Here is a 27,855-nt window from a genome sequence, read left to right as displayed (position 1 = left end):
ATATGATACTCTCAGACCTTGTGTTCTTTGCTTGTCCCCGCCCCTCCTGCCCCCCTTTTTTTTCTGTGCAACCATTTCAACTCCTGGGTTTTGAAGTTCTTACCGTCTGGGCTCTCCTCAGAAACAAAAGCCGGGAGAAAAGACCGAGAAAGCGACTGAGCAGGAAAGCCCTCAGCTGCAAGCAGTTGTCTGAATCCCTGAGCTGTGACCCGTAGAAAAGTAAAGGTTCCTCCTGGGGCTTTCCTCAAATTGACCAGGATCTTTTCCTTCATAGAAAGGACGTCATATGAGTAACATTAAGAGATCCTAGTCCTATTGCAGCCTTTTTTCCATCTCGTCTGAATTTCGACCAAAATGTTGCCTAAAACGACCGTCACAGTCAACCAAAGTGACTCAGGGCCGCTCGTGCCTCGCAGTCTCCAGCATCTGTGCTTAAGTCGCTGGTAGGAGATTAAGAGGACAAGGTTTTGGAGCTTTAATTTTTTAAAAAATATATAAAGAAAGAAAAGAGGGAGTCAGGAGAAAGTCGGGGTGCAGTCCTAGACTGAAGGAACTTTTAAGACCATGCCCACCAAAGTATGCCAATTAACTTTATATGGAGAAAAAGAAAAGAAAAATGGCAAAAATATTAACAATGAATCTAGGTGTAGGGTAATAAAATATTCAATATTTTATTCTTTCAGCTTTTCTTTAGGTTTGGAATTTTTTTTAAATAAGCAGTTGAGAAAAAATGAAAATGAAACCATCAAAAGCCTTCCCTCCCGCCTGCTTTGTTCAGATGTCCACAATGACATTCACTCCCTGCACAAATTGCTCAAAATAAAAATTTTAAAGCAGCCCTTCTCACACTAACATCAGAAAATATTTCTGATAGTAAATGAAAAGAGGATTAAAAGTTGGGTCATGAATAGTGTATATATCACAGAGCCTCGCAGAAAAAAATGGGTAGCAGGATCTGGGGTATTCGTGGGGGGTTTGTGGTTGCTTTGTCTTGCCTTTAAGTTGTCCATGTTAAAATGTCGTTTAAGAAAAGTATTAGTCACCCATAGTCCAAAATCCACCTTTCTTTGGGTATAAAAGCCAGAAGTTAGGGAAAGTAAATGCTAGACATTTATTTTCACAAAATCAAATTAATCCTGTTGTTACACGTCGCCAGTGAGGATCCCACTTCCTTTGGCCCCAGCTCTAGCCCCACTGAAGAGCCACCTGTGTCCCAAGCCTGAAAAAAAATTCTAACCTTTGGAGCAGCATCTTGGGATGGGTCCCGGGATGGGGACAAGGTAATGGAATACGCGTCACTGGAGAAATCGGCCTCCTCCTGTTTGGTCTTTTTTTAAAAAAAAAATAAATTTTATTTTTATATTCCCCATACAATTGCAATCCCCTTATTTTGACCCCAATTGTTTGGTCTTTTTCACGGATCATTCCGCCCCCTGCTGGTAGTTTTTGGTAATACACGAGACCGTAGGCGAGTCTGAGTGGCGGGGACCGGAGGGATCAGGGGTGCGGGGAGGGGAAGGGTCAGGGGTGCGGGGAGGGGAGGGGTCAGGGGCGCGGGACTTGCCACGTTTATGGGCATCAAAGTGCCAGGGGCCGCTGGGTTGAAGCCGCCTCCTCCTCCTGGCACCACACACCTGGAGGTGACCCCACACACCTGGAGGTGAACCACACACCTGGAGGTGAACCACACACCTGGAGGTGAACCCGGGAGGAGGCGACTCACTCACTTCACTCCACGTTCTGTTTTCTTTATTCAAACGCAGATCATGTGCCAGAGGAGGGCTTGAAGATACAAGAACCCACGTAAGAGCGCACCATCTAATGGACCACCAAACGCGCAGGCGATAAAGAGAATGGATCAGGGAAGAATTAGTAGATGTATGTCCACCTATTTCTCGCGTTAATACAACTAAACCCTGCGGCCGCATGTGTCCCAGACGCGGCGGACTCTGCAAGGCGGAGAGGCGGACCCGACAGGGGCCTCAGCCCGCTCTTTGCTTCATCCAGCCAAGACTTGAGACTGAAGGAGCAGCGACTTGGAATAGCACGGAGTGCAGCTCCCCTACCCTCCGAAGATCAGAATAAAAGAAAGGCAGCCTAGCAAAATAGAAAACTTCTCAGTTAAAAAAAAATAAAAGTCTACTCCAGGCAAAACCCCCTACGGTGACTCACCCGGCCCACCACCAGGGGAGAGCAGTGCCCAGGCTTCCCCTCTCACGGGCGCTAGCAACAGGTGCCCCCCTTTTCAGGAAGATGACCCCCAAAGGAAAGAAGGAAGCCCCCGCCTCTCGCGAAGCCAAAGCGAAGGCCTTGAAGGCCAGGAAGCAACCAGGAAAGGGGCCCACAGCCTCGAGAAGATCCTCACCGCCTTCGGATGCCCAGGGCGCTGCGTCTCTGTCCAAGGACAGCCCAGATGCCCTCGCAAGACGCCCCCTCCCGAGGACACAAGCTTCACACGAAGTTATAGTACAGGGACGTCCCACCGAGCCTTGACTCGCTCGCCTCCAGCAGTGACAGGTGCACTGTGGGTGCAATGTGACAGCTCTCTATGGCATGGATACAGTCAGGAGACAGGACACGGGGTGCCCATCACAGGGGTCCCGGTGTCGCCCACACACACTTCTCCCTCATCTCCTCCCCACTTTAGCAGCCACTCACCTGCTCTTCTCTTCCATCATTTTGGCATGTTAAAATGTTACATGAACAGAATTGTACCTATGTAAACTTTGGGGATTGACTGTTGTTCAGCATAATTCTCTGGAGATTCATCCTACTTGTGTTTGTATCAATAGTTTGTTTCTGTATCTGCACGTTACACTATGATTATCTCAAAACAAAATTTGATTTATGTTACGTCACATACAGTTTGTATAGAGAGACTCAGTTTTGCAGGATGAAGAGCTCTGGAGATGGTTGCACAACAGTGTGAATGAACTTAACAAAAATGAACTGCGCTTTAAAATGGTTAAGATAGTAAATTTTGTGTTATGTGTGTTTTATCACAATTAAAATTCTTTTAAAGAAACAGAAAATTCCGTAGAAAAGATTCTACAAACAAAAAATACTTTGCTGAAAGGTGGAAGCGCCTTTCATTCCACCAGGGGGAGCAGAAGAAACACTTGAATGACCGGGCACACCAGCGACAAGGCCAATGTTAGAAGTGCTGATACCTGCCCCTGAAATTAGTTTTTTAAGGTTTATCTATTTATGCGTACAAGACCTAGGGTACAGGCCAGAGGTGGGGGGGGCGGTGAGAGGATTCCCCAGAGACAGAGTGGGGAGCAGAACAGGCAGACTGACTGAAGTACACTGCTGAGGGGAGCAGGAGAGGTCTGCTGCACCATGTGGGTCAGCTCCCTGGGTGGGGATCCAACTCTTGCTGCAGTGGCTGCCAATAGCTTCGTAGTTCTGTGTCTTAACCCTTTGCACCACCAGGGAGGCCCCCCCTTCCCCACCCCTGAAATTAATTAAGATTCCCTTTGATTTGGATCTTTAAATCCATGAGAGCCCCCTGTAGAGTCTTCCCACCCTCTGGATTTTTACCTCTAAGGTATCTTTCAGTGTTTCCTGTAATCCTATAAATGAGTAGTTACCTGTAGACTAGAGACTGATGAGATTCAAACTGAAGTGTGTGTGCAGGTTGATTTTATTTCTCACAGCTGCTGCTTATACTACTTTTGCCCTTCCTCCCCCGACCCCTTTCTTAACATTAAATCCCTTTCCCCTGTGAACTTGACACCTTAAAAAAAATTCTATCCCCGTTCCTCCTTCACCTCCTAGTCTCACCTAGCAACTCAGGAGCTAATACAGCCTTGAGTGTTGGTGAGAGAGAGGGAAGAGAAATGGCTGTATAAACTCAGGGAACGAAAATGGAGGCGAGGTAGGGAGCTAGACAGCTGCAAGGATCTGAACTGGGAGACTGAAACCACCCTCATTCTCAACTCAGAGCTCAGATTTCTTCTCTGGACAGCTGACTTTTTTAGCCCATCTGAAATACTCTGGGAAGATGGGGGAGGAGCTATGAACTACCTCTGCTAAGAACCTTATTTAAAGTTTGCTACCCCCTAGCTCTGTTCTGTAGACAAAAATGCAATATTCGGTATAGAAGGGATGAGGAGAACAAAAGATCTACATTTGCCCACTCTAACTTTTAAAGGCCAGGAGCTGGTTTTTGAGAATGCTGGAGGGCTGCCTGGAGTAGGCAGTAACTGGAGTCATAGAAACTGGAATTGAATATCTGACTTGTCTGTAGTATTTCTGCTTCCCTCCCCTTCTTTGCACCCTGAACCCCATATTCTTTCTAATTCTCCTACCCTTCCCACTCCCCCCATTCCTATATCCTACCCCCACCGGCCTTCCTGGAATTTTGGACTTAGCTATTTTTAAAACAGTCAACTCAGTAGCCACCTCCCTCCCCCCGCTCAGCTGTCCAGTACTCTGGCCAGCCATGTACTCCCCCTTCCCCCCACTCTTCTCTGGCTCCCTGACCTCAGTGAGATTGCAGCAGGTCTGGGGACGTGGGGGAGACATGGAGAAAGAGACGGGGGATCCCCTGGCTGGAGCCAACCGACAGACAGAGTAGGCAGTCATGGCTGGAGAATTGGATATCAGAGTAATCTCTGACCTCTGGAAACAGTAAGTCAAATGAAATTGCAATTCCTTTAATAAGCTGTTGGATTAAAGTTAGACTTTCATAAACTTACACCTACTTAGATGTCTGCTCCAAAAGTTAGGGCTCCTCCATACCAAGGCATCCCGGTGTCCATTTCTCCTCCTATCTTACTGTTGTCTGGCCTCTGGCCATTGGAAGTTTAATCCTCTGTCTGGCCTCTGGCAGTCTTTGCTCTCTCCTTGCCTTGCTACCTCAAGACTTCTGGTGAAGTTTTAGGAGGAGTTTCCCAGATCCTTATTCTGTGGTTTGCTCACCAAGACCAAAGTTAGCTTTCCATGAGCCTTAGTTACCTTTCTACCTGCCTTATTTAGCAGCGCCCTGCGCATTGGGTTTCCAAGAGTGGGGGCTACCCCTTGTTGAAAATGATTTCTCCCCACACCTCTAGTCACACCATTCTGTGCTCCCTCTTGCATGGCTCTGCCCCATCACCCCAGCCCCAAGAGAGGGAAGTTGGGCAGGAGGGCGGCAGCCTCCCCCCCCCCCCCCCCCAGTCCTCATCAACAGACAGAACTGAATTTGCCATGAACGCTCAGTTCTGGAAGATTAATGGAAAGAGTGGCTCTTCAGGCAGGTTTGAATTGTTGACTCAGAGCAAACAAGTATTGATTTGCATGCTTGGTTTGTACCCCACTGCCTCATGAGACAGAGACTATCATGGCAGCTCTGTAAAGGAAATCAAAGAGATTGGCTGCCTTTTCATTTGAATACTGGTATTCTAGAGAGGGACATTCCCTCCTTATTCTTTCTTGCAGAAAATTCTAGCTGAACAGGATGACCCAGGGAGGGGGGTGTCCCTTCCTGGCAGGGAGGGGCAAATAAGAGACACGCTTTGAGGATTTTCAGGCCCTAATTCTGCTGGGGAGTTCACTGGGAGAATTGGGGTCTGATTCAGGTACATGATTCCTCCTTTATTTATTTATTTATTTATTTATTTATTTATTTATTTATTTCTGATGTTTCTACTGTCGCGCAGCTCCTGATGGGGCAACGCAGTGGACTCTGGCACTGGAGTCCACTCTCCTTCCACCCCCTGCACCAAACATTGCATAAGGGCTAAAGTGGCTGGGGGAGCAGGGCACAGAGGTTTAACAGCCACACTTACAATTTGGGGAGCCCCATTTTCCCCAAACTCCAGGCTGCTCTTCCTTTTCTTGATCTCTGATTCTCTTCACAAGCTCCTGGACAACCTTCACCTCTTGTCTCTCCCCATGCCCAGCCCAATTTCTTTTTTCAGTCCCTTACAGGACGTCTGGTCAAAATTCACTAGGTAGGAGGGGCATCAGCTGGGAAGAACCGGAGCCTGGGGGGACCTGACTGGATAGATATGGGGGATCCAGGCCAGCCCCCTAGTCCCCGGTCCCCCCATGGCAGCCCCCCAACTCTAAGTGCTCTCACTCTCCTGCTGCTTCTCTGTGGACATGGTAAGGGAAGGGTTTGGGAAATGCAGAGGGGGGCTGCTCGCTAGGGGGGTGCGCATGGGCACGTGTGAATGAGAGAAGGGAACTGAGGGGTCCCGGGAGCTCCCCACCCCCACCCCGCAGCCAAGTGTGTGATTCGCCACCCCTGGGGAAGGGCGCGGGGAAGCCCTGGACAGACCAGGAGAAGACCAGGCCGGCTCACACATTTTCGGCAAAACTGAATGGCGGCAGGACTGGGGGGCTGGTACGGGGGCGGGAGGGGTTTCGGGGCGGCTGGGTTCCCTGGGGCAGCCTGGGGGCGTCGGGTGCGCGCTCGGGCCGCGGGGTCTGGGGGCGCCTCACAACCGTCTCCTCTCGGTTCGCAGCTCATTCCCAGTGCAAGATCCTCCGCTGCAACGCGGAGTACGTGTCGTCCACCCTGGGCCTGCGAGGCGGGGGCTCCCCGGGCGCGCTGCGCGGCGCGGGAGGCCGGGGGGCGCCGGGGGGCGCGGGCGGCGTGTGCCGGGCCCTGCGCTCCTACGCGCTCTGCACGCGGCGCACCGCCCGCACCTGCCGCGGGGACCTCGCCTTCCACTCGGCCGTGCACGGCATCGAGGACCTGATGATCCAGCACAACTGCTCGCGCCAGGGCCCCACGGCCCCTCCGCTGCCCCGCGGGCCGGGCCTGCCCGGCGCCGGCCGGGCCAGCGCCTCGGGGCCCCCCGCCGCAGACCCCTGCGACTACGAAGCCCAGTTCTCCCGGCTGCACGGCCGCGCCCCCGGCTTCTTGCACTGCGCCTCCTTCGGGGACCCCCACGTGCGCACCTTCCACCACCACTTCCACACGTGCCGCGTGCAGGGGGCCTGGCCCCTGCTGGACAATGACTTTCTCTTCGTGCAGGCCACCAGCTCCCCCGTGGCCTTGGGGGCCAACGCCACCACCACCCGTAAGGTGTGGGGCCCCCACTGCTCCCCGGGATTCGCGCGTGGCCCCCCACCCCACACTCCTGCTCCCCGCCCTCAGCCGCCCGCTGGTCCTGAGTCGCTCCATGCGCTCAGACGCCTGCTCCTGCCAACCGCTTGCCCTTGACCAGGATCTCAGGCCAGCGCGAGCACCGAGGGCCCAAGCAGCCCGGGGTGGAGGCGCTCCAGGGGGACACCCTCCCTGCGCCCCACTCCTGCGGAGGTGGAGACCAAAAGGGAGGTGGGGCATTGAGCCGAGGGGGTGCAGAGGGGGTGCAGGGTTGACGCAGCCCTGGCGCGAGGGGGGATCGACCTTGGCCTCTGCTGGATCTGACCCCGGACGCGGTGGGGGAGCGGGGAGGTGCATGCGCCCCAAATGAACTGCTTTCCCTCTCCCCTCACAGCTGACCATTATATTTAAGAACATGCAGGAATGCATTGACCAGAAGGTCTACCAGGCCGAGGTGGACAATCTTCCTGCAGCTTTTGAGGACGGTTCTATGAACGGAGGCGACCGCCCCGGGGGCTCGAGTTTGTCCATCCGAAGCGCCAGCCCCGGGACCCGCGTGGAGATCCGAGCCGCCTACATCGGCACGACCATCGTCATCCGGCAGACGGCTGGGCAGCTCTCCTTCTCCATCAAGGTAGCCGAGGATGTGGCCAGGGCCTTCTCGGCGGAGCAGGATCTGCAGCTCTGTGTTGGGGGGTGTCCCCCAAGTCAGCAACTCTCTCGCTCAGAGCGCAGTCGCCGGGGCGCCTTGGCCGTGGAAAGCGCGCGGCAGCTGTGCAAGGAGGGGCTGCCGGTGGAGGACGCTTACTTCCACTCCTGCGTCTTTGATGTCTTGGTCTCTGGTGACCCCAACTTTACTGCGACAGCTCAGGCAGCTCTGGAGGATGCCAGAGCCTTCCTGCCAGACTTAGAAAAGCTGCATCTCTTCCCCTCAGACGGCGGGGCTCCCCTTGCTGCACCTGCCCTCCTGGCCCCGCTGCTCTCTGGGTCTTTTGTTCTCTGGCTTTGCGCTCAGTAACCAACCAGGCCAACATTAACGTGACCGCTGGGGAGTGATCTGGGAGTGCAGGTTGGCAGGGGAAGCAAGGAGAGTCACTGAAGCAAACAGGAGACTGGGAGGTGCAGGAAATAGCACCCTTGACCCAGAGACAGATGAGGCTCTAGGCCAGGGTGGAGAGGTGGAGAATGTGATTCTGGGCAAGGCTTCTTCTGCATTCCAGACCTCTGCGGAAGCTGGCCCACGATTTCTCAGTCTCCTGTACAGTAAGTGACTTGTTTCAATCCACCTACTCCTGAGATCACCCCTACAAGCTTGGGGGCTATAAGGGTCCTCACAATCACTAGAAAACTTCAGGGTTGAGACTTAGCAAGAGGGAGGAACTTACAGAGGAAGTTGTGATCACCACCCACACGAAACTCAAAGTCTAATAATATTTTCTCTTGTGAGGGAGGAGGTAATGTTGCAGGAAACAAGAGTCTTTCACGGATATATGTGGGTAATGTGTTCTGCTTTCTTGGGTCAGAAAAGAAGCGGGCCTTAGCTGTCTGGAGCCCAGCTGAAGGGAGTCTCTGACGGTAGAGAATGACAGATAGGAAAGAAGCTATCTTCCCCACCTCTAACTAATCTGTTATTAAAGCCATGAATTCTTCACAACCTCTCCTGCTGCCTATGTGTAAGCTTTTTGCAGATGCTTGGTAGGAAGTAAGGCAGTGTGCTCCCTCCACTGGAAAAGAGCTCAGAAGTATCAGATCATTTTTCTGCTCTCAGGAAGTTTACAGACTATTAAGGACACAAAGTTGATTCACATGAAGGAGGGGTGAGTGTGTAATTATTCACTAAATTGTATGGCTCTGTGATTTCAGATGGGGAGATGGGTGATGACAACGAAGGAATAATAAGCAATAAGAGATAACAAAGGAGATGGGATTTGAAATGATCTTTGAAGACTGGGTAGGATTTGAATTGTTTTTTGGGTTTTTTTTTTAAAGATTTATTTATGCATACAGGAACTGGGGAATGGGGTGTGTGTGTGTGTGTGTGTGTGTGTGTGTGTGTGTGTGTGTGTGTGTATTCCCCAGAGACAGAATGAGGAGCAGAGCAGGTGGATCTACTGAAACACACTGCTGGGGGAGTGGCAGGCAAGACAGGTGAGGTCTGCTGAGCCATGAGGGTTGCTCCCTGGCTGTGTGGGGAGGGGGGTGGGGAGGGAGGGGGAGGTAGAACTCAAACTGTGCTGCAGAGGCCTGGGATCAGGATGGCATCACAGTACTGTGCTTAACCCCTTGCACCACCAGGGAGGCCCAGATTTTAATTGTTAAGGACGCTCCAGGTAATGGAAACCCTCTGTAATTATGTATAGATTCATGATTCATTGAGGTAACCAACAAAACTCAAATAAAGTAGACAAGTAATGGACTAGATGGATAGAGACCAGATTATGAGTATCTTGAAAGTGTGGCCGAGGAGTTTAAGTTCAATTACTAGCCACCATTTGTTGGGTGCTTAAAACCTTCCAGGCACTGTTCTAAATACTCTTAAAATATTACTTCATTTGATCATCACAACTCCCTAAGGAAGGTGATAGCCTTCACTTTATTTTCAGGAGGAAACTACATGCAGAAAGAACAATCACACAGCTAATAAAGGCGAGAGCCAGAAACTGAAACCAGTCAGTTTGGGTCCAGAGTCTTAAATTTTTTTATTAGTATTACAAACGTTTATTTAATAAATATATTCAATTGGAAACGATGCACAACTAACTTTTCATCTCAGAAAAATGCTGTGGAGTGGGGACATGGTGTAAGTGATTTCTCTGGTGAAGACTTAACCGTTTATTCTCATTCCAAGGCTGCTCACCTAACAGCACTTCCTCTGTCTCACTCTTGCAATACTGTTTTATTGCCCACTTCCCCTGCCAACCATGCATTCATGATCATAAGATCCGCAAAGAAGTCAAGTCACCAGCATATCCCTTGGCCATGTCTAAAACCCTTGGATTTTTAAAAAAAAATTTTTTTATTTATGCATTCAAGAGCTGGGTGTTGGCCAGAGGTGCAGAGAGTGAGAACAGGTAGATCCACTGAAATCTACTGCTGATGGGAACAGCAGGGAGACAGAAGAGGTCTACTGTGCCATGTGGGTCAGCTCCCTGGCCAGGGATTGAACTCATGCTGCAGTGGCTGGTGATAGCTTGATAGTGCTGAGACTTAACCCCTTGCACCACCAGGGAGGCCCACCCTTGAAATTCAAAGATAACTTCTTGTCCATAAATTTTTCTGCTGGGGAGGTGAGCTTGGCTTGTGGTACCTACTCAGCTCAGCTAGCTCAACAATGCCTCCCATGCCACCCCCAGAGCCTGACTCTTAACCATTATATTATGTTGTCAAGGAAACAGCCACTAAGGGTTTTGGCTGTGGAGCTGGACAGGGAAGGGGAGCTGTGGCAATGGCTGCAACCACAAAAGCTGCTTTCTTCTTCTGTAGCAGGAAGTCCAAAAAAGAGAGCTGGGGAGAGTCCAAAATGGAAAGAATCTAGTTTGCAGAAGAGAAGACTGAGGAGAGAAGCTGTTTCAGTCCAGGGTGCTCAAAACTAAAAGTGCAGCTCTGAATAAAACCGTAGAGGAGTTGACTTTTTTTATGTTTTTTTTTTTATGTTTAGACCAACCAAACATTTACTATAAAGACCCTTTAACATGCAAACTATAGTCACAACAGCACCCACACAGAGTGAGGGCACAAGGCCTGGTGTGGAGCACAGCATGAGGAGCAGAGATGATTTTCTGGGTCCCTACCACTTCCCTCACCCAGTCATCTGTGGGAGTGTGAGTCTTTAGCAGAGGGAAGGTCAAGGCAGCCAGGGCAGTTGAGACCAAGCTCTGCAGGCCCTTCCAAAATGTCATCAGCCACCGCTGCCTCCAGGGCGAGCCAGAGGCAGTCTGGAGACAATAGGAGAGTGGTGGTGACAAGAAGACAGGCACATCAAGTCCTCTGTAACCCAAACAACTTTGGGTCACAGAGTTTTCCAGCGACTGAAAAGACGTAAAAGTTGTCCTGGGAGAAGGCCAGAAATTATGTTGGAGTGTGCCTTCTAACCCAGACCCCTACCTATGACTTCAGAAAGCTGGGTGGAGCTGCTCAGCTGTTCAGGAAGGGAGGGGACTGACAGATCCCTTGGCTCAATAGGTTGGAAGCCTTGCCAGGCACAGAGTGTCTGTCTAAAGGCAGGCTGGGGCGGTCAGAGGGAAGAGCTTTGGTACAAGAATTAAAATCACGTGCCATAAGCTAGGTCTAATCCAATTATTTACACTTATCAAACTGGTGGTAATATTTAATGGAAAAAGGCTACTTAAATTCAAGGCCAGAAAAAAACTGAAAGAACTCAAGTTAGGGATTAAACTGCTGAAGTTCATGGTTGAGGCCGCGTTTGGGTCAAAACCACACCCACAACGGCCGTATGCGCGGAAAAAAAACTTTTCAAGACGTGAAACAAAGAGTTTCACTGCGAGTCCTGCAGACCTAATGCGCTTTTATGGTGACCAACGCAAGAAAAATTACTTTGGGCTGGTCAACCACGGGTGAAATTGCAAATCACGTTGGGCGCCAAGCTGTTATAGAGCAGCCCCGATATTAAACGGGTTCCTGGCTGTGGGTCCTCACCCGCGCGCTTTAAAGAGACTTATGAATACTCTACTACAGACACACACAAAAGGGTTAATAAAAGGTTTATTTACAAGAGAAAAAGAAAATAAGGAAAAGGTACAACTCAGGGAGAAGATAGGGAAATAAAGTCTTTCATGCGTCCTACCCGATCCGACGACCTGGAAACCCAAAGTCACTCTCAGAGCTGACCGGACGCTGCAAGCTGGCCGAGAGCCCGAAATGGAGAGCCCCCAAAGCCCACGTGTCTGCCTTTTGTATCCACCTGGCTGCTTAACCCCACCCTCAGGTCCCAGCCACCTTCCCTTTGGTGGTGATGGAATTTGGAGTTCCCAGTGTCTTTGGCTTTGACCTGGGGTGGGGGTGGAGTCCACAAAGCCTATATGGAATTTGCTTTGGGACATCCTTTTCCCCCTAACACAAGGGCACTCACAGAAGCACAGTAACATGGCCTGCAGGTAGAATTTACTCTGTGTGTGTGTGTGTGCACGCGCGCACACACATGTGTGCAAGAGAGAAAGGACACAAGTCAGAAAGAATTCAGAACTGGAATGCCTGCCTCTCACTGGCCTGGCCAATGGAGGTGAGGTGATCCTTGCACACTCACACCCTTGACCACTGCCTCCCTGGGCCTTGAGTGAGGCCAGAGTTGGAAACGAGCCCATGTGAGGGTCCTGTGGGGTCAGCAGGACAAGGTTAGAGGCAGCTTTTATATTCAGTGTAGTCCCGCACTCTCTGGGGCCTACCCCAATCTAACCATCAACTACCCTAATCTCCTTCTTCAAACTCAAAAGAGTAACTTTATCCCTCAGGTGGAGGTAATTTCAAATCAGTTAAGAATTTCATAGTCAGGGCCTCCCTGGTGGCACAGCGGTTGAGGGCTGGGTTGCGAAGCTGCCCGTGGCCTCTGCGGCGCCAGTTCGATCCCCGGCTGCTCCCCGGCCACCGGAGGAGGGTCCCGCATGGCGCGCAGACCTCTCCTGCCGCCCGCTGCTCCCCTCAGCAGTGTACTTCGGTCCTTCTGCCTGCTCTGCTCCCTGCTCTGGCTCTGGTGAATTCTCTCACCCTCCCGCGCTTCTGACTGTACCCAGGGCTTGTATAAACAAACAAACAAATAAATAAATAAAACATGCCTCTATAAAAAAAAAAGTGTAAAAAAAAAAAAGAATTTCATAGTCAACTGGTGCATGAGGTTCTTTCATGGCACTGTCATTAACACTGCTTCCTTTGCCCAGACTTGTGGTTATCCCTACTACCAGTGGAGTATTTAAAAATAGATAGCTCATGGGGCCTCCCTGGTGGCACAAGGGTTAAGACACAGCCTATGAAGCTATGCACAGCCACTGCACACACAACTCACTGCTTCTGTGAGTTTGATTCCAGCCAGCCAGGGAGCAACCCACATGGCGCAGCAGACCTCTCCTGACTCACCCACTGCTCCCCTCAGCAGTGTATTTCGTCAGTCTGCCTGTTCTGTTCCCCGCTCTGTCTCTGGTGAGTCCTCTCACCGCCCCCCCCCGCACCTCTGGCCTGTATGCCAGCTCTTGTCTGCATAAATAAATAAATCTTTAAAAAAAAAAAAAAAAGGATAGCTCAAAATAAGCACATGAAAAGATGTTCAACATCATTAGTCATTAAGGAAGTACAAATCAAATTAAAACCACAATAAGAAAATACTACACCCACTAGAATGGCTAAAATTAAAAAGACTAAGCATATCATGTTTTGGCAAGACACATGTGGCGCTCTCACATGCTGCTAGGAATGTAACATGTAAGTTGCTTTGTAGAATGGTTTGTCAATCCTTTTTTATGTTAAACAAATACTCATCATACAATCTAGTCATTCCTAGGTATTGACCCAAAAGAAATGCCAACATGTGTCTGCACAGAGACTTGTGTACCGATGTTCATAACAGTTTTTTTTTTTTTTTTTTTTTTTTTTGGTGGGACCTTCACCGGTGGCCGGGGATGAATTGGCTCTGCAGAGGCTGCTGGCAGCCTCGCAACCCAGTGCTCAACCACTGTGCCACCAGGGGAGGCCCCATAACAGTTTTTTTTTAATAACAAATCCAAGGCTGGAAATTTTAAATAACTCAAATATCCATCAGCAGGTGAATGAATGCACCAATAGCAGCAAATCCATGCACTAGGATACCACAGCAATGAAATGAAACAAACTATTGTTATACACAACTTGATGAACCAACACAATGTGAGTGAAAGAAGCAAAATTAAGAAACAAAAAAAAAAAGAGTACATACTGCTTGCTTCCACTTACATGAAACGATAGAAACTGCAAACTGAGGGGAGTTTGCAGTGACTGAGGAGAGGTCAGTAACTGCCTGGGGATGGCAGAGGGAGGCAGCATGGTTTACCAAGGGGCCTGAGGAAACGCTGGGAGTATAGACATGTTTGTTATGTCTTGACTGTGGCAGTGATTTCATGGGTAAATGTATGTCAAAATCCATGAAATTTTACACTTAAAGTGTGTGCTGTTTATGATACATCAGGTATTCCTCAACAAAGGCGTAGTTAAAAAAAGGTAGTCACCTTTCCCTCTTCCTCTGGTGGATCTGATAAGGCTTAGAATGACTTTAGCATGAAAACAAAGATTAGAACAGACTTTCCTCCTTCTAGGAAATCATAGAAAGGACAAGAAAGAGGCAGAGGAAAGAAGTTATTCTGCCTTTCCACGCCACCAACAGCCAGCAGGTGGCGATGGGGACTAGAAAGAATTAATAGGAGTGGGGCCAATCTCCAGGAAAAAGAAAATTCTTAGGTCATCAGTTATGTTGATCATTTGAGAGAGAAGGTTAGTAAACATTTGACAGAGCTGGCATTTCAGAAATAAGTTGAAGATAGGTACATAGTAAATTAAATAGTTTTAATAATTTATGACTTCACGACAAAGGGTTGTCTGAGAACATGAAACAATCAAAAGATAATATTTGGCTCCACGGTGGATATTATTATGCAGTGACAATAATGTAAATATAGACTGTTAATTAAACCAAAAGTGTGATATAACTCTATTGGGAGGATGAGGTAAGAGGAAAAAGAAGGTAACGACAGTGTGAAGTAAGAGTTAAAATTCCAATTGGTATAATAATAAAAAAAAAAAACCCACAGTAGATATGTTTACTATTTCTAAATTAATAAATAAAAAAGAAACACCAAGAAATCATTCAGAAGTATAAAGTAAATACCAGATGAAAAAGATGAGATAATCGGAAGAGACTCTACTGAATGTCTCCGTACGATGACCTGCTGACTGCTGTTTTTTGTACAAGCATTAAATATAATGTGACTTTTAACTACATTGTTATATTATTTTGATTTTAAAAAGGGAGGGCATTTCCATCTTGGTGGGTCCTGAGCTTCTTCAACTTGTGGCCACCTCATCCACTTCTCAGATCTACTCAACATCTCCAGCCACTTCACCCCACCTTGTGTATTTCGTGGCAAGTTTCCTTTCCAAATTTCTTCTCAAGGAAACAGCCATAATTCCCATGGCTCAGTAATTACAGTTCTCAAAGTCAGTGCCAGAAAACTGCAGCACCGCTAAGGAAGGAAAGAGAACAGAACATTAGAAGATAATGTTAAGAAGATAAAACATTCTTGGTTTTTCTGCCTACTCCCAAATCAAATTATTCATCATCCTTCCAACAGTTAAAAGGAAGAAATGTCACATATGTTTCCTGAGATAAAATTTGTGTGAGAACAGTGGTGAGTTTTCAGAAAATGAAAGAGAAATCAGAAAGGAAAGAGAAATCAAGAAATCAACTCTCTGCTGTTGATTCAACATTTTTAATGTCAAGGGTTTTGTGTAGCCACTTTTGGATGCAACACTATTCCTCTACTCCTACCTTGAAGAAACTGGTTAAGTATGATTTTGAAAAAATTAATTGGGCATTTCATCCTGCCCTCCCTCCCCACCTCACCCACACCAAGAGCTAAAAGGCCCTCTTCTGAAATCACAGCATCTGAAACAGAAAGTGTGCTGCTATATTTTTATTTTCTCTTTATAGTGGTCACGGCTCTGTATCTCCCACAACTAAATCGACAGCCTGTTTGTTATAACAAATAATTTTAATGTAATATGCTTTAGCAAAGAAAGAATTGTTACTTGTCAGCCTGGATAAAAACAAGAAAACGTTTAAGATATAGTTTCTGCCTCTTAGTCATGAACACCAACTGTCGTCCTCAGCTCCTTCTTCTTATGAAGAATCATCTTTACCATTCTGGGTCAAGTTCCAGGTCTCAGAGAGACTGTGTGTTAGAGACAAATCTTGGACTAGGTTTATTGACAGTACATGAATCTACCCACTGGGTGGCAGGGCTGAGCCAACCGCATTAGTGAATTGGGTAAGAAAAAAAATTCTCGGAAAAGGGGAAGTTGGCCTAAGAACGCAATGTCCCATCTCCCTCGTGCTTATAAACATCAACACAGTCCAATTTTCCTCTCAAAGAAAAACAAATCATCGCTTCTCACTGCCTTATCCCCCTGGCTTTGATACACCATTGGGCCACGGTCTTTGAGGAGGGGACTGGTTATGAAAGTCATGGTATAGCACAAAGAGCTGAGGCTGCCTTTTCAATTCTCACACTGATAAGTAACAATACTAGGCTCTGAATATTCTAAGATTGTGGAGACATACCCTAATCTGTCAATCAATTTGTATTTAATAAAAGATGTACTTTATGAACTATCCTTTGTCAATAGTCTAAAGAATGCAGATGGAAAAAGGACATTGCCATATGCTCTATGAATTCATTATGGAGGCATAAAAAGGAAATTTACACTAAGTTCTATATGAGAAATATAAGCAATGTACAAAGGAGTATTCAAAAGAGAATGAAATCCTTTCTGGTTGCAGGGTGAAAGATGGAGGCTTGGGAATGAAGAAGAAGTGAGAGAGGAAAAGTCACTTGGCTGTCTACTCAAGAGTGAGGAGGATTTCAAAAAGGGAAGGTGGAGAAAAGCATGAGCAAAGCACAAAGGCATAGGAGGATCTATTAGGGGAAGGCCGAGGACGGAGGCGTGGCTGAGGAAGGCTGTGGGAAATGAGACTGCAGGTTTGGCAGAGGCCAATTTATGCAGGTTTTAAATGCCTTCATTTAAAGGGTTAAAACCTGGGCCTCCTTGGTGGCTCAAGGGGTTAAGACGATATCCTCTATCTGCAGCCACTGCAGCATGAGTTTGATCCCTGCCAGGGAGCTACCCACATGGCGCAGCAGACCCCTCCTGTCTCCCTGCTGCACCCCTCAGCAGCAGATTTCAGTAGATCCACCTGTTCTGCTCCCCACTCTGTCTCTGGTGAGTTCCTGCATCTCTGATCTACACCCCAATACTTGTATGCATAAATAAAATAAATCTTTTTTTAAAAGCCACAACTTTGAGTTAAAAAATTACTTTAATAGTCTCACTTTCCCTACTCCTCAAAATTCAATCAACATTATTGATAGAGTGACATATAGAAGTCAAGGTGAAAAGGCCTGCAAAACCACTCTGGTTTGCTCTGGAAACTTTGAAGACAGCCATCTCAGTGGTCACTGGGGACAAGTTCAGTCAACAGAGAGAACTGGTATGTTATGCTCCTGAGAAACTTGACAATGAAGGGAAGAAAACAGATGGGGTGAGTGCATGTGAATGGAATTAAGATTTTTAAAAATATACTAAAAAACTTGAAGATATCTTACATGAGTCTGCAATAGTTCTGAACATACTAATTCACTTCCTCTCCCCATCTCTCTCTGAAGTGGGATAACTCCTACAGCGCCATTATTTCCTCAACATAGAAAAAGATTGCTGCAGGGCCCTCCCCCAGCTGCTGAGATGTCAGACTGGCCTCTCTCAGGCCTGGGGTGTGCTGGAGGGTGCCTGCATTTCGTCTCAGACCCCCTGACAGTACCTGGGGCAGGGTTGGGGTGGGGACTGGACTAGGCTGGAGATGTTCTGCCACCTCCCCTTGTACTCCATGACACCCTGTGCTCCCCTGTGTTCTGTATGTGTCTGGGCTGTGCCCAGGACTTCACAAAGAAAGTCATGTGTGACAGCAAAAAAAGAAAAAGAAAAAGAGACCCCAATATACATGAAATGTGGACTTCCAGGTAAAGTGTTTTAAATAACTAGAGCTACACTAAGGAAACAAACAAACAGAAAAGAAGCCTTACAAAGCCTTCTAGAGACAGGAACTCTAAGTATGAAGAATATGGGTTTGGAGAGCGGCTCCACCAGCTGCATGTCCTAGGGCAAGTCACTTGACTAAACTAAGGAAACCAGATTTTTTTTTTTTTAAGACTGTTAAGAGTCCCCTTCCCTCTAACATTTTATGAGTCTTGCCCTGAATCCTTTACAGTAAAGATTGGACAAGATAACAATGTGTGAAAGCACAGAGAGGCAGGACAACAGAAGGGCAAGTGTGCAGATTCTAGATCAGACAGACCTGGGTTCTGTTTACAAAATCTGTGACCTCGGGCCAGTCACTTAACCCCCTGAATCTGACTTAACCCTTAGCCTCAGGGGTATTGTGAAAATTCATCAAAATAATCCAACCTTAAATCCTTTCTGGAGCAAGATGACTGGTGAATTTATAAACAAAATATCACTGAAGTAATTATGTAAAGGACTTGGTTCATTATAGATGCTCTATAATTACCCTAAAAGTCATTGAACTCTAAGAGGCTATACCACTAGTAACATGGTTTTATTAACCTATGACTTGGAGGCATATACATAATTGAACAGACTTAAATTCCACTTTCCCTTTCAACTTTTATTTGCCTCTGAATGAACATTCCCTGGGAGAAAAGGGGAAACCAAGATGAATAAAGATAAAAGGGAGGTTTATTGAGTGGAGGTGACAGTGATTCAAAGGACAAAGAAGGAGTTTGTTTTGCATTAGGAGCTAAGAGTCTTCACAGTTCTTTGTCAGGCCAGAGGTTAAAGAGAAACGTAACAGCTCCCTGTCTGACTGACCTCAGAGTACTCAGGGTGCTTTTCCTGCAGAAAGCTTTGGCTTTGCTCAATCACCTCCAATAAACCAAATGACAATTTGGATACCAATAGGAAATCATGTGTCTTATTGGCACAGGGAGTGAACAGGGTAGGAAGGAGCAGGTAAAGATGATCTAACTTGCAAAACTCCTGGACTTAACCCTACTTTGCAGTTCCTCCTGGGCCCGCCCTTTTCCCCCTGGCATCCCTGAGGAGAAGTGTTTGCACCCTGTATTTCTGCCAGTTGTTTACGAGATTTTTTCTTCTTTCACCTAGGAATTGAGAAAGAAGAATGTGGGGGGCAGGCAATTTTTATCTGAAGACCAGGTTATAAGGTGAAAGGTCGTAAACAACTCTGACTTGGAGGGTTTCCTTTCAGAACAGGCCTTGGCAGCAGGCCTGGCAGGCAGCTCTGCTGCCAAAATGAACTCGTCTTTTGGCATTTAAGGGATCCCAGACATAACACAGAGCAAACAAGTGGTCTCCACCGAATTTTGCAAAACAGGAAAGTAGAATCTGGAGCCCAGGAGAGGAATTTACAGCAAGCACGAATTACCTTAAGATTTTTTAAAACTGAAAAATGTAATACTTCGTAGATGTGCCTAATAAATACCGCATGTCCCTTTCTCTGATCTATTACCACTTCCCTCTTACTGTCCCCGTTAAAAAATTTATTGATTTGTGTTTTTCTTTGTAAACATTTTGATACCTCACATTTATGTACACTTTTATATCTATCCAACTAAGTGCTCTTCTAGAAGCCACAATTTTGAAGTTTAAAAACCATTTTAGTTGAGTCCCACTTTCCCAGACTCCAATAATTCCATCAATGTTGTTGACTGGCTGAAAACAACTCAGTGCTTGTTGGTTAACTTTCTAGAACAGGGTGTCACCTCAAACCCACAGACCTTAAGGATCGGCGTGTTCTGCTTTTTGTTCCTGGGTGCTGGTGCCATGTGTATGTGCGCATATGTTTTCTCATACAGCCTTCATGCCTGCATCACGAGCTTGCTTAATATTGGGATTGAGTTAAAACTTGCTAGCCTTAGGGTGTCAACCCAGTTAAGGTATATGAGGAAGAAAGATCCTGAACAGTCATGAATAATAGCCTGCCTTTTTGTTGTTGTAGCCTTGTAGCCGAAAGGGTAAGATTTCAGAATTTTCTTCCTTATTTACTTCCCTGTCTTGATTGTGGGGACATTGTATTCCTTTTACCAGCACAAGAAATGAGGTAATGATCTAATTCCCAACACACACACTGAAGGGGTTCAGGAATCAAAGAAAAGAGGTACGAACCCAGGTATTTCTGCATTGAATATTTTCTTACTGCGTTCCTGACGAATAAGCCCAGGAGTCAGCTGTTAGGGCACCTCAGGGCCAGCTAGGGGAAAACCCATCTGGAAGCCAAATGCTGACACAGGGTGAGGTGTCAAGGTCTCCTTTAGCTTGAGCTTAGTGTTCAAGCGACCCTTCTGCGGCCTCAATTTTACTTATTCCTAAACTTTTAAAAGGCAGGGAACGTCTTCCTCCAAGCAGGGACACAGCCATCTCTCCACGGATGGCTCAGTGAGAATCAAGAGCGCTTTCCTGCGTGTAACTAATTGGAAAGTGAAGGGGCGGGTGGGCGGCAGGTTGAGGGGGGCACCTTTGATTTAGCCCGCTGCAGACAGGAACAGCCTAAGTAACCGGGGAGAAAGTGAAAACCACCCCTCCCCCCAACTTTTCCTGGAGAAGCAGGGAGTGGGTGAGAAATAATCAGAACCCGAAGGACACAGGTTTCTAAAGAGGTAATGCGGTAACGCGGGGAACATAAACAAAGTGTTCCCCAACTTTGCACACAGAAGCCGCAGAGATGAGGGGATAAGCAGCAGGATGTGAACACGCCCTCACAGCTTCTGTTCCAGAGAACAGAGAGAACAGGATCGCGGGGACAGGGGGGTGCGGAACAGCAGAGGCACACGGCCCGCGCCCCGAGGGGCGAAAGGTGGGCTGCGGGACCCCCACCCCGCTTTCCAAGGAGGCACGGGGGGACCGCGCGCCCGGCGCGCTCCCTTCCCCTCACACACAGCAGGGTTCGGCTTCCTGACTCCGGGTTTGGGCTCCTTACTCCTTACTCAGGGGGTAGGAGAGGGACAAAGGGGGTTTTCCTGAAGAGCAGCGCAGCCCGAGAGCCTCCCTGCGCCCCGGTTTCCACTCCGCCGGGAGCGGGGAACCGCGCCTCTGAGGGACGCCCCGGCCCCGGCCGAGCGTGGAATTTCCTCAAAGCACCTCGTCCTCTCGCTTGGGGGGAGGGGAGGGGGCGCTTACGGGGCGCCCGGGAGGGGGGATTTGGGGGTCAATGAAGCCCTTCTCGCCCGAAGCCGTCCCGCCGCGCCCCCCCGCCCCCTTACGCCCCCCCACGCCCCCCCGCCCCCTCACGCCCCCTCCTCCCGCCCGGCCGCGCCGCGCAACCCTCCCCCCCCCCGCCAGGCGCACACCGTGTCCACGCGCCGCCGGGCGCGCGCCGATTGGTCGAGCGCCTGGTAAACAAGCGCCGGGCAGCCAATGGGAGGCCTGTGCACGAGGGCAGCACGCGCCTCCAGCCCGGGGCTCGCGTGGCCGCCGGCGCCCGCGACTATAAAGGGCCGTTTCCGGCCCGGCGCGGCAGCTCGCGCCCAGCCCCGGCCCCGCCGCGAAGAGCGCAAGCCGCGCTCGCTCTCGCTTTTCTCCTGCAGCCCCTGCCGTCGCCGGCAGCCTAAAAGCCAAAACCTTTTCGAGACGTGTAGTCGAGAGTGAGGTCCTGTTTTCTTGCCTTTGGTTCTTGGATTGGGAATCTCCCCCCCTCGTTTCGCCCTCGACAGCCCGCCCAGCCCCGACATGGTGATGTTCAAGAAGATCAAGGCCTTCGAGGTGGTCTTCAACGACCCCGACAAGGTGTACGGCAGCGGGGAGAAGGTGGCCGGCCGGGTGCGGGTGGAGGTGTGCGAGGTCACCCGGGTCAAGGCCGTGCGGATCCTGGCCTGCGGGGTGGCCAAGGTGCTGTGGATGCAGGGCTCGCAGCAGTGCAAGCAGAGCCTGGACTACCTGCGCTACGAGGACACGCTCCTGCTGGAAGACGAGCCGACAGGTGAGGGACCCACTTGTTGCAGGCTCCTGGGGTGCAGGCTGACTCGGTCGGGAGGGATGCAGGGACTCCTCTGCGCTGGCTGAGAGGCTCAGGTGGAGTGGCCAGAATTGAGTGTCACTTCCCTTTCCAATTTTAACTGGCAAGCCCCACCCGCCCAGGGTGATTTGTGCCATTTCTTAGGGTGCTGTGTTCTGAAGGTGACCCTAAGGGATGTTGCTTTAGCTCTTCAAGGAGTTTTTTCCCCACCCCTGTATTATGTTTAAGGGGTTTATTCTTTGTTTCCTGCTGGAAATGATAGTAGCTTACTTGCTCTGGTTGAGCCTTGGAACATTACAGGGCTCTTGCAAGTGCATCAGAATCTCTCGTTGGGGAATATAAGCGAGGGGATTCCACTGCATTGCGCTTGCATGTTACCCAAGAATTCTTTATCTCGTAGATGCATTTTAAGTGTTACTAGAAACCTAATGGCTGCTCACTTTGCCCCCCTTCAGGTGAGAATGAGATGGTGATCATGAGACCTGGAAACACCTATGAGTACAAGTTTGGCTTTGAGCTTCCTGAGGGGTAGGTGTCTGCTGCCTGTGCCTTTGAGCTTTTCTGTTTCTAAAAATTGGATGGCTTGCTGTTCCTGGAGGGCATTTTTAAGTCGTTTTTTTTTTCTTGCCACAGGCCACTGGGAACATCCTTCAAAGGAAAATATGGGTGTGTAGACTACTGGGTGAAGGCTTTTCTTGATCGCCCCAGCCAGCCAACTCAAGAGACAAAGAAAATCTTCGAAGTGATGGATCTAGTGGATATCACTACTCCTGATTTAATGGTGAGGTTCATTTTAAGATCCTGTTTTCCCGGGTCTTGGGTGATAAGTGTCTTAGGCATTATTTTGAAGCACCTCTGGGAATCAAGTCCTCAGTTATCAAAATGGGAGGGAATGTTGCCTACTCTAGAAATGATATATAGAAATTCTTAAAACATCTGCCCCTCATTTTCCATAGGCACCTGTGTCTGCTAAAAAGGAGAAGAAAGTTTCCTGCATGTTTATTCCTGATGGGCGAGTGTCTGTCTCTGCCAGAATTGACAGAAAAGGATTCTGTGAAGGTAAAGAAACTGGTGCTTAAAAGACAGACAGAATGGCCTGCAGGTTTTGGGGTTGAGGGCAGGGGCCAGGGTCAAAGGAACAAGATCGACAACTGAACTATCAGTTTAATAAGTTTTCATTTTTGTCATTGCTAGGTGATGAGATTTCCATCCATGCTGACTTTGAGAACACATGTTCCCGCATCGTGGTTCCCAAAGCTGCTATCGTCGCCCGCCACACTTACCTTGCCAATGGCCAAACCAAGGTGTTCACACAAAAGTTATCGTCAGTCAGAGGCAATCATATTATCTCAGGAACCTGTGCGTCGTGGCGTGGCAAGAGCCTCCGAGTGCAGAAGATTAGGCCTTCCATCCTGGGCTGCAACATCCTTCGCGTTGAATACTCCTTACTGGTGAGTGGGTGGGATTGGCTTCGAGAGAAATTGTTCATCTGTCCCAACAGTGGGTGTTTTTTCCAAATCATTAGGCTAACAAACTGCCATTTTTTCCCCAGATCTATGTCAGTGTTCCCGGCTCCAAGAAAATCATCCTTGACCTGCCTCTGGTGATTGGCAGCAGGTCAGGCCTGAGCAGCCGGACGTCCAGCATGGCCAGCAGAACCAGCTCTGAGATGAGCTGGGTGGATCTAAACATCCCTGATACCCCAGAAGGTGAGCCATTGCTAACGTCGTTGCTTTGCCTCTGATTTATTTGGATTTGTAAAATTGTAGTCGGTTATCTTTTGGCCAAGCTGTTTACGCTGTGCCCCCTCTCTCTAGCTCCCCCTTGCTACATGGATATCATTCCTGAAGATCACCGACTGGAGAGCCCCACCACTCCCCTGCTAGATGACACAGAGGGCTCTCAAGACAGCCCAATTTTTATGTATGCTCCTGAGTTCAAGTTCATGCCACCACCTACTTACACTGAGGTGAGAATTGTCATCTTCTCTCCCTGTCAACCCTTCTGTTGGAAGTTGACTTGGTGGGATTGCTAAACTGGGTTAATTCTTACCCAACTAAAAATTTTTATTTTTCCTTTCCAGGTGGACCCCAGCATCCTCAACAACAATGTGCAGTGAGCCCATGGAAGAAAAGCAGCAACTAGATCTACTTGTTTCTTTCTGCCACTCTTCCTGGACTCTTTTTTTCAGAGACTTGGCAGTCTCTCCAGTGGGGTACAGGTCCACCCCCCTGCTGACCCCCAGGGTAGGAGGCGTTCAGCAGGCAGCCTCCTGGGCCTTGAGGGGTGCGCACTTATCCTTGGCCAGCAGGATGTTGTGATACAAGGATGTTGCTGGATGGGTTTAAAAACAGTAGAAAAACTCGGGCCCATCCCATTTTTCTCCAATCTCTTTGAAAACTAAGGAGTTTTCAATAGTTTTGAGTAAAGGGTAGAAAGGGCCTGTCATTTCCCTAAGGGTTTTCTGAAGGGATCATACATAGGCTGTTGTAACATCAGGTTTTGAAACCTCAGTAACATATGGAGCAGAATAATGTAACAAGCTGGGAGAATGAGAAGGGAAAAAAACCATTGCCAAAACTCCTATAAAAGGTTTTTAAAAATCAGTGTTACCCTTTGAACACTTACAGAAAAAAAGAACAGAAAAACTCTCCAGGGATGATTTGACTTTGAAGAGAGCTTTCTCTGTGAATTCAAGGGAAGAACTTTAGGTTGTCTTTGCTTAGAGTGTCCTTTAATCTGGCTTAAAGCAACAGTCACTGTGCCCCACAAAAGGTCTTAAGTCGTATTTAGAGCCTTTTGCACTGTGTTCTCCTGTTGCAGACATTTTTGTGTGGGAAGATATATTGTTTTCATGTGACTCCTTGGAATTGACTCTAAGGTGGTGTTCTTAGCACTTTAGTTCTTGTCAAATTCTCGTTTTCTGTCTCAAATGTAAGCTGAAACTTGTCTACTATGTCTCTAGGAGTAAGCACAATAACAAAAATAGTGTTACTCAGTACTTTTGAGACTGTCCTCATGTGCAGAGTTCTCATTCTGACACTCGAATCGGATGAGAAGTGTGCTGCTATCAGCCTTTCCCCTGTGACTTCTCAGCTCAAGGAGGAACTCCAGACAAGACGCCCGCTTTTGTGAGGAGCCTCCAGATACCGCCACAAGCAACTAGAGGGCATGGCTTTCCAGAAGCCCCTAGGGCTCGCCCTGCCCTGTTGAGAGACAGGCCGAGCCCCCTCTCTCTGCAGACGCTGGTGCTTGGTCGTCACCCTCAGCCTTAAGCACTTTGTTCACTGTCCTGTGTCAGAGCTCTGAGCTCTAGCCTTTCTATGTGGACTGAAGGTGGTTTTATTTTTTTTTAATTGTGTATCTTTTTGTATGATAAAAACTATATTTTGTACTTAACAAGATATATTTTCACCCCAGGTGGGGACATTCTTTGTAAAAAAAAAAAATAAAATTAAAATAAAGTTTTTTTTAATGTCAAAAACTTCTTGTCTGTGAAATGGTGTTGGAGGCCTTACTGAAAAGGGAATGCCTAAAGAGCTCTCTCCCTACTTCACAATTCCAGTTCTTGAAAATCCTGTGGAGAAAACGCTCCCTACTTACGCTAACGAGTATGGTCAGAATAGGGGTTGAAGGGGTGAAGAGGGAAGGAATTTGAGCTACATTTAGTCTTTGTCACATTCAGTGAAGAACTATAGTGGGTTTTTGTGGTCTAAGCTAATTATTAAGATTTATTTTTATGCATATAAGAACTGGGGTGTAGGCCAGGGGTGCGGGGAGTGAGAGGATTCCCCAGAGACAGTGGGGAGCAGAACAGCAGATCCACCGAAATACACTGCTGAGGGGGCAGGCGAGACAGGAGAGGTCCGTGGAGCCATGTGGGTAGCTCCCTATCCCGGGGATCGAACTCAGGCCACAGTGGCTGCCCTTAGCTTGAAAGCCCTGAGACAACCCCCTGTGTCACCAGGGAGGCCCTGTCTTTGCTAATTTTCAACATCTACAGTTCACTAAATTCCTCAAATTTTGGCATGTATTTTTCCTTTTTAAAATGAATTTGTAGTAAAGGGAAATAAGGTTAGGTTTGTGAGGGAATTTGGAAGGGAAGAGTTAAGGTTCCGATTTAATTTGCTCTCGTCATAAAGTTTTTCCCATTATAAAACCTGGTTTGTATGAATGAGACATGAAATGGCAAATTATTCAGGATTTAAGGATTTAGAGTTACAAGTATTAAATTCTTTGAGGCAGCTACCGCTTTATCTCTGCAGGTCCTACTTGTGCAATATAACTCAGTAAGGTGCTTGCTGGGATGAGGGAAGACCCTCCTCCCATAGGGTCTTCTTGGGCACTTCCTACTCTTAACTTGCAGAGTAGTACCACCACCACCCCTAATTGGAATGGATGTTATTATGCCTAAATAAATGATTAGGATTAGAAACCCCAAGATGGCAGAGGTTAATTCTGGCTAATCTAAACCATCGCAGGCAGATCTAGTCCCGCTCCTTATTTGGGGTTCAGCGCTTCTGTGGACGTCCACACACTAATTCCAAACCTCAGACTAATGGGAGTTCAGAAGGCCAACGTGAACTGAACAGAAAGTGAGATTGAACAGACTGTGTCCGTGTTTCAACCTCCGTCCGTGTTTATCTCTCATTTTCAGCGGTTCTTTTGCTCTCTGCTGGCTTTTTCTCTATTTTTCTTTACCAAGGTGCTGGCCTCTGGTTCTGTTGCCATGACGACTCTCACCTGTGCTCTTGCTTCGGCTGCCTCCTTTTCTCACCTGTTCAAGATTGCAGTGGCTCCTCCCTTTTGTGAACCTGCGGCCAGGAAAGTAGGTTAAAGTTGATGGAAAAGTTTTTTCTGTAGCTTGTTTTCCAGGGACTGCAGGGGCGGGGCGAGGACACAGGCCGGCCCAAGGCATGGAGTGAGCAGTCAGTGGGGCCCAGCCATGGGAGCCAGTGAGGAGAGGACAGCAACTCTCACTCAAGGTTTGTTCAAGGAGAGACGATGGTTGCAGGGTCCCCTCCTAGCACCCCTAGCCCAGCACCGTCCAGTGAACTTTCTATGAAGATGGAAATGTTCTTTATTTGCGCTAATAGGGCAGCCATGAGCCACGCAGAAATGTGGCCACTGTGACCTATGAGCTGAATTTTTGTTTTTGTTTAATTAATTTAGCTCCATGTGACTAGCAGCTGCCACACTGAATAGTGAGCAAAATCTGAGGAAGGAAGGAAGCAGCTGCCATGGTTCCCTCAGAGGAAATGAGCCCCTTCCTTAGAGGACAAAGGTTCCTGGACACTGCCCTTTGCTGCTGAAGCACACAGCTTTTATTTCACTTCAAGACATTTGTTGCTTATAGACATGAGTTCCTCCCCAGGGTGCTGGCCCAGCTATTTCTCTACTTAAGTGGGTGACTCTTTGGAGTCTTCCTTTCTCTTGGTCTTTTTGGAGGCCTTTTTATTTTAAAGAGCCCTACCCTACATGCACAGCCATCAGAGGAGACCCCATTCTTAGTATCATTGGTTCACTAAGTCCAGTCTGCTATGGGACGATCTGAGAAAGCAAGAAACTATTTAAAGAGAGAAAAGAGCTAAAACGTGCAATTAACACGAAGTATTTCCACAGCGTCCTTGGATACCGCGATTCCTCTGCACTTGGGTTGAGGCTTTGGTAGGCAAATTGTGGAGAGAGGATCTGACTAAACACTAAAAACAGTCACTTAGGGGGCCTCCCTGGTGATGTAAGGAGTTAAGACACAGCACTATGAAGCTATCAGTAGCCACTGCAGTGTGAGTTTGATCCCCGGCCAGGGAGCTACCCACATGGTGTGGCAGACCTCTCCTGTCTCCCCACTGCTCCCCTCAGCAGTGGATTCCAGTCCATCTGCCTGTTCTGCTCCCCACTCTGTCTCTGGTGGATCCTCTCACCACCCGCATCTCTGGCCTGCACTCCAGCTCTTGTATGCACAAATAAATAAATCTTAAAAAAAAAAAAAAAAAAAGCCACTTAGGAGCCAAAG

General features: G+C 48.1%; 2 protein-coding genes across 2 annotated transcripts; both read left to right on the top strand.

Annotated features, from left to right (window-relative positions):
• The first annotated feature begins 5,981 nt into the window (after nt 1–5,981).
• Nucleotides 5,982–8,174, top strand: HJV (hemojuvelin BMP co-receptor). Its single transcript, XM_084241833.1, has 3 exons — nt 5,982–6,093; nt 6,456–7,021; nt 7,437–8,174. Exons 1-3 carry the CDS (start codon nt 5,997–5,999, stop codon nt 8,058–8,060), a joined length of 1,287 nt encoding a protein of 428 aa, XP_084097959.1. The 5' UTR covers nt 5,982–5,996; the 3' UTR covers nt 8,061–8,174.
• A 13,379-nt stretch (nt 8,175–21,553) lies between these two features.
• TXNIP (thioredoxin interacting protein) lies at nt 21,554–23,958 on the top strand (the record flags this gene model as incomplete). Its single annotated transcript, XM_084242111.1, has 8 exons — nt 21,554–21,803; nt 22,295–22,367; nt 22,473–22,620; nt 22,796–22,898; nt 23,034–23,290; nt 23,392–23,548; nt 23,657–23,808; nt 23,923–23,958. 8 exons carry the CDS (start codon nt 21,554–21,556, stop codon nt 23,956–23,958), a joined length of 1,176 nt encoding a protein of 391 aa, XP_084098237.1.
• Nucleotides 23,959–27,855: the final 3,897 nt, after the last annotated feature.

This window comes from Talpa europaea, assembly GCF_964194135.1.
Source record: "Talpa europaea genome assembly, chromosome: 9".
Classification (NCBI taxonomy): domain Eukaryota; kingdom Metazoa; phylum Chordata; class Mammalia; order Eulipotyphla; family Talpidae; genus Talpa; species Talpa europaea.
Note: the sequence above shows the minus strand (reverse complement) of the source record. Positions and strands in the feature narration are given on the sequence as shown.

Excerpts from the sequence above, each read along its gene's own strand:
- HJV (XM_084241833.1), top strand. The coding sequence starts at position 5,997 with ATGGGGGATCCAGGCCAGCCCCCTAGTCCCCGGTCCCCCCATGGCAGC. Across the intron at positions 6,094-6,455 it reads GCTGCTTCTCTGTGGACATG|CTCATTCCCAGTGCAAGATC; the intron begins GTAAGGGAAGGG and ends CTCGGTTCGCAG. Across the intron at positions 7,022-7,436 it reads ACGCCACCACCACCCGTAAG|CTGACCATTATATTTAAGAA; the intron begins GTGTGGGGCCCC and ends CTCCCCTCACAG.